This window comes from Coptis chinensis, chromosome 3 (genome assembly GCF_015680905.1).
Source record: "Coptis chinensis isolate HL-2020 chromosome 3, ASM1568090v1, whole genome shotgun sequence".
Classification (NCBI taxonomy): domain Eukaryota; kingdom Viridiplantae; phylum Streptophyta; class Magnoliopsida; order Ranunculales; family Ranunculaceae; genus Coptis; species Coptis chinensis.
The window spans coordinates 107,367,668-107,384,485 of record NC_141458.1 but is presented as its reverse complement, the minus strand read 5'-3'; the positions used below and the strand labels follow the sequence as shown (position 1 = coordinate 107,384,485).

At 38.6% G+C, this 16,818-nt stretch overlaps 1 protein-coding gene across 1 annotated transcript; it reads left to right on the top strand.

Moving 5' to 3' along the window:
* Positions 1-1,320: 1,320 nt before the first annotated feature.
* LOC147512704 (uncharacterized) lies at positions 1,321-3,808 on the top strand. The gene is made up of 6 exons (XM_086598778.1): positions 1,321-1,911; positions 2,014-2,125; positions 2,236-2,653; positions 2,723-3,007; positions 3,154-3,383; positions 3,540-3,808. The coding sequence occupies exons 1-6, from the start codon at positions 1,321-1,323 to the stop codon at positions 3,806-3,808; spliced, it is 1,905 nt and encodes a 634-aa protein (XP_086454904.1).
* The last annotated feature ends 13,010 nt before the right edge of the window (positions 3,809-16,818 follow it).

The following is a 16,818-nucleotide window of genomic DNA, read 5'->3' as shown; positions in this document are numbered from 1 at the left end:
GTAAAATGATGCATAGTTCTTTATTTTGTGCAAATGTTTTTGAAAGCATATTAAATGGATGGTACAAGTTTAATTAACTTGTCTTCATGATATAATATCACTTGCTTGAGTATATAATACATATATATGCCAAGATAATACTAAAAAGTCACACTTTTTCATTAATATGCTACCTTATTTGGTTAATAGCTTATTTGTTTGATAAAGATGTCTACGATGCTGCCAATTAGTAAGACATGGATGAAGTTGCCAACATTGTCTACTGGATTTATCGAAGGTGCTCGATCATTCATTAAATTTACACAAGATAGTTTGGGGAAATAAATTGATTGGTACTGCTGTCCTTGTGTGCAATGCCGTAACCTAGAGAAGAGATCAACTGAAGATATTTTTTTCCATCTGATTACAAAGGGTATGGTAACCTCTTATACATTGTGGGTGCAACATGGAGAGCCTTTTTCTAGAAATGATGTAAATGTTGGTGTTGGTGCTAGTACCTCGACTATTGTCAACGATGAAATTATATTCCCAAGGATGGTGGACATGGTGAATGATACATTTGGACATAGTCATCCAAATGATTTAGAGGCATGCCTAGATGAAGTTGATGATAATGATGATGCTCGTGATATTACTAGTTCAGAAGATGATATTCAAAGTAATTTACTTGAGGATAATCGATACAAAAAATTAATGGAGGATGTATTACTTCCATTGTATCCTTTGTGTCATGGCAAGGATACAAAGTTGTCAACTACAATTGAGTTGTTGGGCATGAAGGCTAAACATAGGTGGTCCGACAATAGTTTCACAAATCTGTTGGAATTTTTGAAGAGGATTCTACCAGATAACAATACGGTGCCCGTGAAAACATCAGGTGCTAAAAAAAATGATAAAGTCATTGCGTATGAAGTGCGAGGTTATCCATGCTTGCCCAAATGATTGTATTTTGTATTGGAAAGGCAATGTGGATAGAAATACGTGTCCCACTTGCTGTGTAAGCAGATGGAAACCAGTCGAAAAGTCCAAGCTAAGGGCTAAACCTATTCCACAGAAGAAGCTTAGGTACTTTCCTATAACTGAAAGGTTGCAAAAAATGTATAGCGTGCCATGGCTTGTAGAAAATATGACTTGGCATGCAAACTCAGTTGAAAACTCAAGTGATATGCGTCATCCAGTAGATTCTTCTTCTTTGGAAATCGAGTTAACTATCGGTGGCCTGATTTTTCTCAAAGAAAACGAAATGTTCGATTAGGACTAGCTACCAATGGATTTAATCCTTTTGGTAACAAGAACAGTATTCATAGTACTTGGCCTGTGATGATAGTACCTTATAACCTTCCTCCATCTTTGTGCATGCGCAAAGAGTTTGTCATGCTAACACTACTCATTCCGGGTCCAAGTAGTCCAGGAGATGATATTGATATTTACTTGCAGCCACTTATTGAAGAATTCAGGAACTTGTGGTTGAAGGGGGCTGATACATATGATTCGTACATTAAAAAGATGTTTAACATGAAAGCAATTTTATTGTGGACTATTAACGATTTTCCCGCATTGCGCCATCTTTCGGGGTGCAAGACTGCTGGAAGGTATGCTTGCCCTGTTTGTAGTGAAGGGATAGATTCGAGATGGTTAAAACATGGGAAAAAATTTGCGTACATGGGGTGTAGAAAGTTTCTAAAAGACAAAAATCATCCTTTTAGAACTCAGAAATCCCAATTTAATAGAAAGGAAGAACATGATGAGCATCCTCCTCGTTTGAGTGGTTCAGTAGTGAAGCTGAAAATGAGTCAAATTCCGACTATATATGGTAAGGTGAATGGTAAGAAGAGGAAGAGGTCTGCAAGAGAGGTGAAATTGATTGCTTGGTCAAAGGATTCTATCTTCTTTAAATTACCATATTGGGAGGTACTTACTTATTTTGTCCTTTTTTTTCTATATAGTATTACTATAATTCTGTATTCCATCTTGCTTATGATAACATCATAACATAAATGTTGCTTGCCACAGTTCCTTCCTATTCGTCACAATGTAGATGTGATGCACGTGGAGAAAAATGTAGCAGAAAACCTCCTTGCCTTGATCATGGACGCCCCCAAATCTAAGGATGGGATGGAAGCCCGTAAAGACCTAAAGGCTATGAAGATAAAAAAAAAAAAAAAAAACTGTGGCCAGTGGAAAAGGATGGGAAGTTATCATATCCTAAGGCACCTTTTTGTCTTTCCCGTTCAGAGAGAGAAATTATATGCAGAACTTTGCACCAATTGAAAGTTCCAATTGGATATAGTGGAAATTGGAAACACAATGTGAGCTTGAGTGATTTTCAGTTGAAGAGCCTAAAGTCACATGATTATCACATTCTTTTACAACACCTATTGCCAGTGTTGCTGATGCACGCATTCAAGAAGCATAAGCCATTGCGTCAAGCTATTCGACAGTTTTCATTGTTCTTCAATGTCTTGTGTTCAAAGGTTATTTGTCGCGTGGAGCTTGAAAATATGGAAAAACGTGTCGTGGAATCATTATGTGTATTTGAGAAGTACTTTCCGCCTTCCTTTTTCGTGTCCATGACACATCTTGTTTTACATTTGGCGGAGGAGGCTAAAGCTTGTGGACCAGTTAGATATCGTTGGATGTATTTGTTTGAGAGGTTAGTGAAATTTCTTATACAATGATTTCTTTATTTTGTTATGCTCGATATTGATTAAAGGTGATATAGGATGATGAAAACATACAAATGGTATGTTGGGAATCAGAAATTTCCAGAAGGGTGCATTACAGAGCAATACCTCAATGAAGAAGCAATGAGGTACTGTATGGAATATATCCCATCGAGTAAAAGAGAAATTCACAACAAAAAACAAAGGGATGCTTTAAATGATAAAAGTGAGTGTGGTTACCCTATTGATAAAAATGGAAAACACTACACACTTCCAAGTTTGCAATACCAGCAAGCACGCAAATGGGTTTTGCGAAAGTCGATTGAAAATGCTGATTGGGAAAGGTATTAATTATTTGATATTCTCTGTTTTCAATTTTCAATTAATATATGCATGTGTATGCTTTTAATAATAATAGTTGATTTGGTTAATATCACAACAAGTATGAGACCTACATCCAAAGCTTCAAATCTAAGGGTAAAAATCGTAGGGATGCATCAACAAAAAAGGAGATGGACTACATCCCTTGGTTGAGAAAGCAACTTGAGAAAGAAGAGATGTCCAGGTTCACGAGGCTTGCTAATGGTCCATCCTTTTCTGCCAAGTCATATAATTCCTTTTCAATAAATGGCTATGTGTTTTCTACATACGATTCAAAAGTAAATATGACAACTCAAAACAGTGGAGTCTCAATGAAGGCATTTACCATCTTCAGGGCAAGTGCAAAGGACAAAAACTTAGTGGAAGACGAAGCCACTTATTATGGAGTCATCAAGCAGATACTTGAGTTAGATTACCATGACTTTAAGGAAATAGTTTTCTTTTGTGATTGAGTGCGTATTAAAGATAAAAGAAATGGTTGTTATGTTGATCCAGATACGAACCTAGTTTTTGTAAGTCTAGAGAGGTGGAAAAGAAACTCAAATGAAGATGACGACCCATTCATTCTTGCTTCTGAAGCTGCTCAAGTTTTCTACTGTAAGGATCTTAGTAAAGATAGTTGGCATGTCGTCTTGCATGCTCCTAAGAGATTGAACCATGATGTGGATACTTATGAAGACCCCTTAGTCTTTGAAGCAATGGAAAACTTAGATGGTTTATCCGCTTTAATGGGTGATGTTATGGAAGATGATGGAGTTTCGTAGAGAGTGAAACCAAAGTTAGATTAGGGTGCATGTTATGTACTTGTTTTTTTGTGTTTGTTTGCTGGTTTTGGTATTTCTACTTGTGCATTTCTTTTGTTCTATTTTCTGCTATCAGGAGGTGAAAAGTGTCTAGATCATGTTTTAGATATTGGATGATACTTAATTTCATAAGAGTCTAACTTTTTGAAATATATTTAATCTTGAATGGTATGATCTTTTGTCTAAAATCAGTTTTCTTTTGTTATCCTATGTTAGACTTTTACTAACATGCCTGGAATTTCGTGATTTCATTATTTAGTTTGGATTCAATCATGTCACAAAGCGGATCTGATCATGAAAGTGACTATGAAGAAAACGACTCACAGCCCGAAGAAAATGAGTCACAACATGAAGAAAGCGAGCCCGAATCTACAGGTGAGAATATGATCATTATTTGTTTCATAATTGATGTCGTTTCATAATTGTATCATTTGGAAATTGTATTTCTTGTAATCTCATGAATTTATCTAAATGTTTAGGTCCAAAAACGCAAGTTCAATTCAATAGTAAGGGGCAACCTGTTGGTTCTGGTTCTACACAATTTGTCTCTTTTATTGGTAGAATGGCTAGAATGCATTGTCCACCTACTTATGCTGATTGGCCCATTGTGCCGGAAACAATCAAGAAACACTTGTGGAAAACCGTCACAGTAAGTACGACATACTCTGTTGTTCGAATTTCTTTGGAATGTTTTTAGATGTTTGCTGTCTTTGGATGGAGTGGTGTACCTTTTTCAGCAAGTACACTGATGCTATTAAGGCTATCAAGGCAATGGTATGATGCCCCCAGGCTAATGCTATGTGAGGTATGTGTTCCATGAGACCAGCAAGGCCGCTGATCTCAAAAAGCCCTTGGTTTTAGGATAGCAAGGGCTGCTCAGGGTGACATGTTTGCATTGTCATCTTCCTTGAGCAGCCCATCAACATTCAATACAATCCTGACTCATTCAGTTCTCACTTTTTCGTATAAAGTTTAATTTTATTTTCATTTTTCATTCTGGTATCATATTTAAGGATAAATATGATCTATCACCTGATCGTGAAGCTGGTATTTTGTTAAAAGCCAACATATCTTGGAAGGGTTGGAAATATAGACTTCGCAAGGTATATGATAAATTTGAAACTAATGCTGCACGTATGGAAACCTTAAACATACCAAAGCGTACAAAGAAAGAAGATTGGGAAAAATTTATTGAAATTTGCTCGATGGATGAGGAGAACATAAAGCGAGAAAAAGGCAAGTTGTCTAGGGAACATATGAAGTTGCCACACACATCTGGTAGACACGGATGCACTAAGATTGAAAAGGAACTGGTATTTTCTATTTTTTGCTAATATTTTCTAGATTCACTGCAATACTATTTTACGCTTATTGGGTTTGTGTATTCATTTTAGATTAAGGAAAGTCCTGATGGTATCGTCACAAGAACGCAACTATTTGTGGCTACACATACAAGTAAGGATGGGTCGTGTCCTTTTCCTGCTGTGAAGCCTTCTCTAGTAAGATTTACATTTTAGTGTTCTTTAAACTTTACTTTATGATGAAGCAATCATTTGATTTCTAGATTGGTGTGTATGACATTCATTTTTGCTTTTAGGATGAAATCAAGCGGCTTGTGAGCCTGGACCCCTACTTGGGAAACAAAGATTTAGATAATGATGATGTGGCAAAGGTGTGCTTGATCTATTGTTATTTATTTTTTGATTTGCATTGCCTAATGAATAACCACTTGATACATATTGTTGAAAAGTGCCTTAAATGTCATAGTACTGGTCTTAGAACATGAGAAGAGTGTGGTCAACTGCATTCGTTCTCGAAGCATGCTCCTTCTAGCCGCACCAGTTGCATTTTCTCTGTAAGCCCCCTTTGCGAGCTCGGTATGATAGATGAGGTCCTCCACCTATTTTAGTAAAACATCAGTTCATAGGAGACATGAGAATTAATAACTACTATCTTGATTAGTTTAGAGTTTACGCATTTACTATAGAATCAGACGAGATCTTGACGCCCTTGACATCCTCTACTTTATCAGTAGATGCTCGTCGAAGAAAAATGAGGTACAAACCAACAATAATATCATTTAAGCTCCAATCTTGAATCCCAACTTTACTTCGTTGAATGCTTGCAATAATCTCTGAAACTGATCGAGTACTTGTTGGTATTTTGCTTCCATCTCCATTCCCTTGGAAATGTACATAAAGTCAGTCTTTATGCCGCTGTGCAATCTGTACAAACTATTTAAAATAGTGATCAAGCCTATAAAATTCTACACAGGGAATTAGAGTAACTAACCTGCTGGTAAAGCCCACTTATACAACTGCAAAGCAGGTTCAAGGGTTTTAGTTAGCCAAGCAAGTTCTAAATTCCATTTGTTATCGGTCAAATCGTCTTCATCAGAAGTGTATTTACTGATGATACCTAGTACTAGTATTATTGAATGATTGTGTTAATTTTCTCTTTGATTAGGTTTATGGTCGTGATGGAAAGGGTCGAGTTAGAGGACTAGGAACTGTGTCACAAAGATCATTATACATGCCAACGCTCTTTATAAGAAAATTGCGAAAGAAGAAAAGAAAAACGTGAAATTACAGATGAAAATGTCAGACTAGTGATGCAACGTCTTGATGAAGAGTCGACCGCACGTAAGATCCTTCAGGAAAAAATGGAGGTTTATGTGCATGATCATTCGAGCTCGGAAGTACTTCTCAGGTACTTAAATAAAGTTGGAAGACTAGACAAAATCTTGATCTATATGTTGGTTCTTAAGTTATTCAGTTTAAGCGTGCGTATCTTCCCTTTGAAATATGATTGTTTGTTGGTAAGAATCTTGATCTATTGTTAGGAACTTATTGCACCGCACTAAGTCATAGAACCAACAAAAAAGTAATAGCCCAAACTCACATATTTTCGATCTCCTGGTTTGAAATACCTTTTTTCAGCAAAGCACATCCTCTAAAACTTTACAAACTTCTAGTAACAAAGAAGTTACGTACTGTATAAGAAGTAAATGGTGGTAAGAGCATTATCAGGAATACCATATTGACTGCTAGTGTTAGTGCTGATACAATCAGATATTTATCACTGTCACTCAGGTATAGTTGCCAAGTTGCGTGAAAGAGATTATTCCATGACATCAAAAGCACACTTTCTCATCTTCTTATACTACTTAAGCTTACACCGAGTGGACTAATTTCTCCGACCCAGCTTTGTATGGGCTAAAACTACTGCATTTCAAATCCACTTTATTGGGTGAATGTAAAAGAACATTGAGTTGGGTGAATTACTGATAAATGGGCCTAGGCCCTAGGCGGAATAGTTTAATGGGGTTTGGCACTTTGGGCAGTCCCCTAACTGTTTATATTTCAAAATGATATGTCCTACTTTATTGTTCCTCAACGTATGATAGCATAGATTATCGAAAAAAAAACGTATGTTAGCAGTTGTTTGCCGCTTTGCCTAGAGGAAGTTACTAAGAAGTGACTCAAGCCCTGCTTCAAAAAAAGAGTCTGCCCCTAATTCCTACCTCATGGATATGAGCACCGGTTGTCTATTTTACTGCATCAGCATCAAAAATCTTTTTAAGTTTGTATCACTTTGCCATATTGACTGCTAGTGCTAGTCTTTGACTTCTTGTACTAGTGTATTGCTAGTGGATTTACTGAGCGAAATCTTCCGGTAGCTATTGTTGTTTGTAAGAGCTAGTGTTGTATCTTGTTGTATTTTACAGAGTCAGATGGGTACTTACTTGGATCGGAAAACAAAGCGTCCCGATCGGATCAATCAAGAGATAGGGGTTCGGCCAAACAATTTTTTCCTAAGCAAGGACTACGCTGGCGAGTGACGATTGGCCGAGGTTTGGAACCCTCGTGGTGGAGTATTCTCTGATAGAATTGACGGATCACTAGCTTGGATTAATTTATTACTTTTCCCCTTTTCTTGAAATTAAGTGATAGTATCTTTTAGTATCTGAGATAGAAGTGTATAACAAGTTTGGGGAAATCAACTCCTTTCGGTTGCAATGTGGGAAGCATATGTTCACTGTCTGTTGCTATATGGGATTTGGTGGGATGTGTCATGTTACTCCCTCATTAGTGACAGTGATAAGTTGGAAGGGAGTGGAGAGTTCCATTTGAATTACTTTCAGTTGACTTGTGAAGTTGAAAAGAGTCAGGACGAGGGTTTCCAGATACCTCCACCTGCTATGTGAATTCTGTTATGTCACGTCATACTCTATGTCGTAGGCTTGGTGTTTGCTTCATAGGCTGCAATGATTGTCTTGGCATGATGTCTAGCGTTACTGGCCACATGTTAGATGACCTTCAATATAATCACAAATGTTGATAGTTTGTTGTGTGCATTTGTACTTAGATTATACTTTTCATGTTGCAGGCAAGACGATCGCCACATGTTTCACCATTCACGCGCTGTCTTTTGAAGAACTTCAGAAAAAGAACCGTTGCACTTGGAAGTGTGTCTAGTGATGTTATATCTACTGATTCATATAGCATAACAATAGACGACATCTTTGATTGTACAGCTGAGTTGTATGTTAGGGAAGGAACACTTGCTGATATTTCAATTGGAGATACAATCACATGGCCCAAGACTTTTGTCGAGTCAATTTGATGTATGTTGGTTCGCCTTCTTTATCCACCTTAGTTCATTTTGTATATGCTATTAACATGAAGATGGGTATATATGGAGTAATGGAAAATACTCATGTATGTAATGAAAAGTGAAATATTTTGGGGTTTTGAAGAATGAAGTGTCGAAGATGTTTGTATAAAAACTACGAAAAAAAACTCTTGTACTGATACTTGAAATGCATTCTAGTAATATTTTGAGAAATGGAAGTGTATGTTTTGTAGAAATATTGAGTAAGGTAGTGTATGTTTTGATTGCAGTGTTATTTGATTACCTGATGAATGTATTTGGGTTGGCAATATTTGTTTTTTGCAGGTGCAACGAATATATATAGGCAGCTTTTATTTTTGCAGCATATCCTTTCCGAAAAAAAAAAATAGGTGTGCCCAAAAAATTGACGGCTTAAAACTATCAAAAACAAATTGACAATTCTAAAGTCAACGGACTTCCACGTAAAAAAAAAAAAAAAAACCTAATTTCAAAATAAATTTGGGCGTAATTGACAGGTGAAAAGAACAACTTTGACAAACATCACCCGTCAATAATATTAAAAATAAATGACGGTTTGGAAATGTCAATATTAATTTGACTATTTGATTGGCATTAACCGTAAAAAAAAAAAACCACGGGGAAAAACTTGACGGGTGTAATGACGGTTGATATTCGTCAAGAAAAACATTTTTTGATGGGTTCTACTAGTAAAAAGTGTTGTTTTGACGTAGTGAACTAAAAAAACAAGAATTCAACTAAGATAGGCCACCATACATGATGCAACACCACTACCAAGAGACATAAATACACTTACACCCATTGCAATCATCCCAGCCTCTTGTTGAGTCTCAGGATCAACCGACTGTTTCATTTCAAAAGACAAATAAACTCCCAAACTTAGTACTAGAAGAAGACAAAAAAACTATTTCTAATATCTAAAATGAATAATTTAATTAACTATACCATGTCAGCCCGGATACGTAGAAAAGATTTTGAACTAGCACAATGGTTGACGACGAGGCATGAACGGCTGTACTGGTTATGCATACTAACATCCTAGATTAAAACAAATAACCTATTTATCATAAAAAGAACTATTATAATGTGTATAATTACAACAACCAACCCTTTAGCACTGCCACTTCCCACACTGCCATAACCTCTTCTTTATATAATGGTGTGTAAACTCACCTTGAACTTGAAAAGCCAAACTCGTTTACCAAATATATATTATAACTATATAACATCTGTTAGGACACCATAAAAGTCGAGATCATTTGATTGGTCATCCCCTTTAGTACTATTATAACAAGAATGTGTCTACACCCAACACCAAGACTGGCTATGTCATGCTATGTATAGACTAGTTGTGTTTCTCTCAAATTTCAAGTATAAACACCTCACTAGCTATGTCATGTTGTTAGATAATAATTGACTCGCCAAATTATAATCTCAAAGATGTTGAACTTGTGTCTACAACCTAATTAAATAACCTTAAGTCTAACCATATAGAAAAGAAAGATATAGTACGTTCGGTACGTAGTCCATTTTCCACCAGCGATTGTTATCAATCCAGGGCATTCAACATTTACAATATGATCCCTGGAGATGCTAGAAGTGTCTTTCGATGAAGGATCAGTGGCCAAAGGACGTATTCCACTCCACGTGGAGAGAATATCATATCTCTGAACCTGAAATCCAATTAACTTAAGTACCACAAACCTTATCACATATTACTAGTCTTCTGAAATGAGGCAGCTATAATCTAATTAAATTTTTAAACAACAATATCAAGGTAAACACATAGCAGGTGCAGTTGGTAGGTACCCCATATAATCTAATTAAATTTTTAACTACTAATGCCACCTGCCATGTGGTGTCATGTCACATGTCAGGTACCCATATAATTTAAATATCCTAGTGTTAGGAGCCATAAATCATATCCCCTCCATCACAAACACACAAAATACAAGAGAATGGTGTCAAGTAAGCTAATGTATTTATATTAACTAAAATGCACTCTCCAGACTAATAGTAGATGCATCTGATTACAAGAAGCTTACTAGAGAAGGAAATGGGTGATCACCTGATCGAGGTAATTTAAAAAAAGTTCAAAGCATCTATGTCATGGTGAGATACTCAAAGTGAGGTGAGTTTGACCATAGTGTATACCTCAATATTTAAGTAGTCGCCAATGGCACTTAAGATGAATTCTATCTCCTCTTCATGTGGTTTTGGTAGATCAGTTATGATAGAGCTAGTATTTGTTGTTCCAACCAATGTTTTCCCACCCCATGGTAGCATAAACACCACACGAGCGTCTTTGGTTTTTGGAATAATTAAACCCATATCCTTTGGAGTAAAGTAATATGGAAGGACCACATGAGTGCCACTGCTGGGACTAATGATGTTTGTAGCACCATTATTTGCCATCTTTCTTAAACCATCGAAAAAAGGGCCAAAGCATTTACGACAACCTTTGCATATACATCGAACTCTTCATCTGCAGCATATTTTTGAGTCAGATATATCGGAGTATATGTACATGCAGAACGATCAACGAAACATCTACATATACAACAGAAAGACTAGAAGTTTGATGAAAACCGACATTTGCTCAAAGTGTCCAAGCAATAATCGCATTTCGGAACCCCTGGTAAAGATGAGTACTTGGCAATAACATTTTTTTAAGTAAAAGCATATTTCAATATAATTACCATATGCACTTACTAATCTACAAAAACCATGCAGCTGGAAATAACATTGACCTCAGAAATGACACAATTGACCAACTTGTTTGTAAGATGATGTGGATGACATAGTAAAATATTTTGGAGAAAGTAGAAAATTTAATGTGTTTCTTTTGTTCAGTAAAACAACTCTTTATTACCTTATTGATCATCTATGCATAATATTAGTCTCACAGTTACGAAATTTTAGTATAAAACACTTCCGCTTGGTTGTTTAACTATATTAAAAATATCAAAACCATCACACTGACTCAACTTTACTCAAGGATACAATCATTTATATGAATGGGACTTTTTCGGGGATGAACCAAGTAGCACGTACAATCTACTACACAGGAAAAATTGCCTTACATTTGATGAATGCTCAAAATGAGTACTACTGATGTGTCCAAAAACTAAGTTAAGTTTCATCTAAGGTGACAAAAGGTTTTACTACATACCTGTTAAATGGTCTCGTATATGAGCTCCGATTACACGTCTGGAGATCTTATCTTTATGAAAAGAAACCACTTCAATATGGTTAAGCACTGAAGCACTAGCTAAAGTCGCAATGCAAGCTATTGCAACGTTGAGACGTGAATCTACCACCTCTCACACAAAGTCGAGATGATCAACCCCACCAACCCTAAGAGGACAACATCAATTTCATTCATAGGAGAGGATCTAGACAAGGTGTGCCTACCTCACAATGATGTCTTGGTAGTGCATGTCAAAATCAACAATTGGACAGTCAAAAGAGTCCTCATCGATCTATGGAGTTCATGCGACATACTGTTCTATCAAATATACAAGGACATGCACCTGCCGGACTCGGTGATGATAGAATCCAATGCACTGCTCTATGGGTTCAACAGAGATCGTACAGATGCCATCGGAGACGTAATCCTACCAGTCTCCATTGGCAAAAAAGAGGACATGGTCAAAACTTCAACACGCTTCAGTGTGATCGATGTCAGGTCGTCCTACACTGCCATTTTAGGATGTCGTTGGATTCACAAAATCCAAGCAATTCCATCAACCCTACACCAGGTCCTACGATATCCCGGTCCCAGAGGCATCATGGAGCTCAGAAGCAACCAACTGGAAGCTCACAGATGCAATCAGTCGACCTGGCGACCTTACCCGAGCCTCGTGTCGTTGAAGCCAAAGACGTCCCAAAGAGGCAAGATCCTCAAACATCCGACCCTCCGGCCGGCGGCATCAAACAAGCTCAATGGAAAACAAGCTCAAATAGAACCAGGAGAAAAAGTCAATTTGGGCACAATTGATGACCCAAAATTTGTCTATGTAGGGACTGATTTGGACCCCAAGCTCAAGGAGCAACTTGTCAAATTTCTATCTCTCAATAAAGATGTTTTTGCTTGGTCGTATATCGATATGCCGGGAATCGACCCTCGTGTAAAAACACCCTGAAGTTAAATGTAGATCCAACCATCATGCCTATCAAACAATGACCTAGGAAGCGAGCACTCAAGTTTCAAAAAGCCATCAACGAAGAGATAGAAAAGCTAAAAAATGTGGGATACATCAGAGAAGTCGAGTACCCGACCTGACTTGCCAACATAGTAGCCATTCCAAAGAATAATGGTCAGGTACGACTCTGCATAGATTTCACCAACGTCAACAAGCATTGCCCAAAAGACAGCTTCCCCTACCAAGAATCAACATACTGGTAGACCAAACTTGTGGCCATGAGCTTTTCTCATTCATGGACGCATACAATGGGTACAACCAAATACCACATGCAGAAGAAGATCAGGAAAAAACGTCTTTCATAACCAAGCAAGGTACGTTCTGCTATAACGTCCAACCTTTCGGCTTGAAGAACGCAGGAGCGACCTACCAAAGACTTGTCACCAAAATGTTCAAAGACTTGCTAGGAGACACTATGGAGGTCTACATAGACGACATGGGGGTCAAAAGTGAAAAGGCAGGTGATCACATCTCCCACCTACAAAAGGCTTTTGAATGACTTCGCCAAAACAAGATGAAGCTCAACCCGACCAAATCGCGTTTCGCGGTAGCCTCAGGGAAATTCTTAGGTTACCTCGTCTCACAAAGACGCATTGAAGCAGACCCAAAACAGATACGAGCTCTCCTTGAAATGCCAGAGCCGACCACAAAGCAACAAATCCACAAGTTATCTGACATGGTTTTAGCCCTCAACAGGTTCATCTCAAAAGCATCTAACAAATGCAGACCATTCCTGCAAATACTCAAAAAGGGAGCAACATTCACTTGGACAGACGAGTGCCATAAAGCCTTCACCGACCTGAAAGCCTATTTATCAACTCCACTCATCCTGTCCAAACCAGAAGAAGGAGACACACTAAGGATATACCTTGCAACTACCGACTTCGCAATCAGCTCAATTCTCTTTCGCGAGCATGATGGAGTCGAAAAGCCAGTCTACTTCACCAGCAAGATGTTGGCAGATGCAGAAAAGCACTACTCTCTGATGGAGAAAACAATGCTTTCTTTACTCTACTCAGCTTGGAAGTTCCGACCTTACTTCCAATCACACAGCATCAAGGTCATCACTGATGTACCCATCAAACAGGTATTGAGTTCTAACAACAAAACAACCCGCATGGCCAAATGGGCTGAAGAACTTGGAGAACATCACATCGAGTTCGTTCCCAGAACGTCTTGCAAAGGCCAGGTCGTTGCTGATTTCTTGGCAGATTTCCCTGTCGAAGACATCAACTGGGAACCCGAGCCAATCACTTCACTCCATCAACAAGCCACCCCAGACACATGGCACCTCTACATAGATGGCGCATGCAATAGCAGTGGTAGTGGACTGGGGCCTGTATTAACTTCACCAGAGGGAGCCCAGCTACATAAATCAATCAAAATCGACTTCGCAACATCTAACAACGAAGCAGAATCGAAGCATTGATCACAGGCCTTCGAATGGCACAACAACTACAATTCTCAAAGCTTAAAGCTTACAGTGATTCCCAGCTAATCGTCAAGCAGATCACTAAAGAATATGTCACGAACGGAGCAAACTTGGCAAAGTATGCTCAGGTCGTTTATGACTTTATGACATAATCAGCTCGTTCAAAACATTCTCCTTAGACCACATTCCTTGAGAAGACAACAGACATGCAGACAGCTTGGCTTTCCTAACCTCCAAAACACAAGAGGCATGTCCGACCACAGTCTACATTGACATTCTGGAATGACCTGCTTACCCGAAAGAAAATATCAATAGCCTCACAGATTTCCAGCCCTCATCCGAAGAAGAGATCAATCAATCTTGGATGGGCCCATTCCTCAAGGTCATCTTACATGGTGAGATCCCATCATAAACAAAACATGCTCATGCAATACAACTCCGAGCCCCAAGATACATAGTGATCAAAGGAAGACTGTTCCGCAAATCAGCAGGAGGACCCCTCCTAAGGTGCATAACTCCAAGGGAGGGACAACTCATTTTCGACAAAATCCACAAAGGTGAATGTGGCAACCACACAGGAGCAAGATCACTGGCACACAAATCAATCGCCCAAGGGTATTATTGGCCAGGCATGCATATCGAGGCAAAAAGGTACGTTCTTAAATGCCTCCAATGTCAAACTTTTGGCCACAATCACCTAAGTCCGGCAAAGGAATTGATCAACATAGCCAACCCATGGCCGTTCCACATGTGGGGGCTAGACATCATGAGATCGTTCATCCTGCAAAAGAAATCAAGGCTCAAATATGTCCTAGCTGCCACAGATTACTTCACCAAGTGGGTTGAAGCAATCCCACTAGTCCAAGTCAAGGAAGTCAACGTAATCAACTTCATCTGGACTAATATAATCACTAGATTTGGTTTACCCCACACCCTAGTTATGGATAACATAACACAATTTGCTGGCACACAAGTCAAGGATTTTTTACAAAAATGGTGCATCACTTAAGCATTTTCTACACCTATATATGCACAAAGCAATGGCCAACCAGAGGCCATCAAAGAAAATCTCCAAAAGAAGCTGGAGAGCAAGAAAAACCAATGGCCAGAGCAACTCGAAAACATTCTATGGGCATACAGAACAACAGCTGGAGCCAGTATAAATAAGTCTCCTTTCACACTTTGCTTTGAAACAGAAGCAATGATACCATCATAACTCACAATCACAACTACACATTCTGACATTGTTGAATCAGGAGTCAATGACAACGTCTTGGCAAAAGAAGTCGATCTCCTAGAATAACGCGGAGAAACTGCCGTAATATCCCTAGCTCGGTACCACCAAACAATCCAATGTTCTTATAACAAGAGGGTCGTCCCAAGATCTTTCCAAGCTGGCGACCTAGTTCTCAAAAAGACTTTAGCACCAGCCAAGCTCGACCCAACATGGGAGGGCCCCTACATAGTTGACAAAGTTGTTGGAAATGGCGCATACTGGATCAAAACCCAGCTCGATGATAAGCTTCCCTGACCTTGGAATACAGCTCTCCTCAAGCGCTTTTACCAATAAGTTTTTCTCTAAGTACATAAGTCAATATGAATGAAATCTCATCAACATTTCGAGTGCAGCTATCATTTTTTGCATTACAAGAGCACCTTGCATTTCCAATACGCAGCCCAACCTAAGACATCACAATGTCAGGTCGGATATCAAGGACGGAGTTCAGAACGACTCAATAATAACAGCCACGCAGTGGTTAATTTCAATCAATTCAAATCAAGGTCCCCCAAAAGGACCCTAAACCAACTTAATACCTACACCAGGGTTAGGTATGGTTCAACTGTAATTGCCACTCAAAGGCCAATTATCAGACAAATTCAATCTAGGGGACCCCCAAAAGAACCCCAAGTCAACTTACGACCTCACAAATGGTTTAAGGCAGACTCAAATATAATGGCCACTCAAAGGCTAATTATATCAATTAGAAGTTCCCCCAAAAGGAACGAATCAGGGTACACCTAAGGACAAGATGAAGCCTAGGTGCCAACTACATAAAATGCATCGTCGTCAGTACTCAAATGCTCTCTACGACTGCGTGACAAAAAGACGACCTAGCAAAGGCAAGTAGTCCATCAGGACTAGTACTATGAAGCACAGGTCATCAAACAACAAACCAGTAAAAACAAAAGCAATCACATGCATACTTCAAGCCGACTTCAGCAGGTAAGTAATTTAAATATTACAAAATCGGTTAGATACCAAGGCCCCCAGGTTATCCCGGGAAAACGACTTCAGTATCCTCATAAAAAAAATAATAATAATAATATTGTATCAGTATCAAGAGCTGTTTAAATATTGTTCAACGACCTCCCAACCCAAAATCAAACACAAGACGTTCAGAGTCAATTCACACAAGAAAGATTCTCCACATTCAAAGGGTCCAGATCACCACCCCAGACAGACAAAGACTGAACCGATGGCGATCAACAACAACTTCAGAAACATCTAACCCATAAACAACAGGTGCAACAGAAGGAACAGCTGGAGCAACCGGTGGCACAACGACTTGGTCAGATGGCAGATCAGATGGTCTACTACCAGCATCTGTAGCAGACACTGTTGCAGCTCCACTTTCAATAGACATCTTAAGGCGATCATACTTATCCAATGCCTCAACATA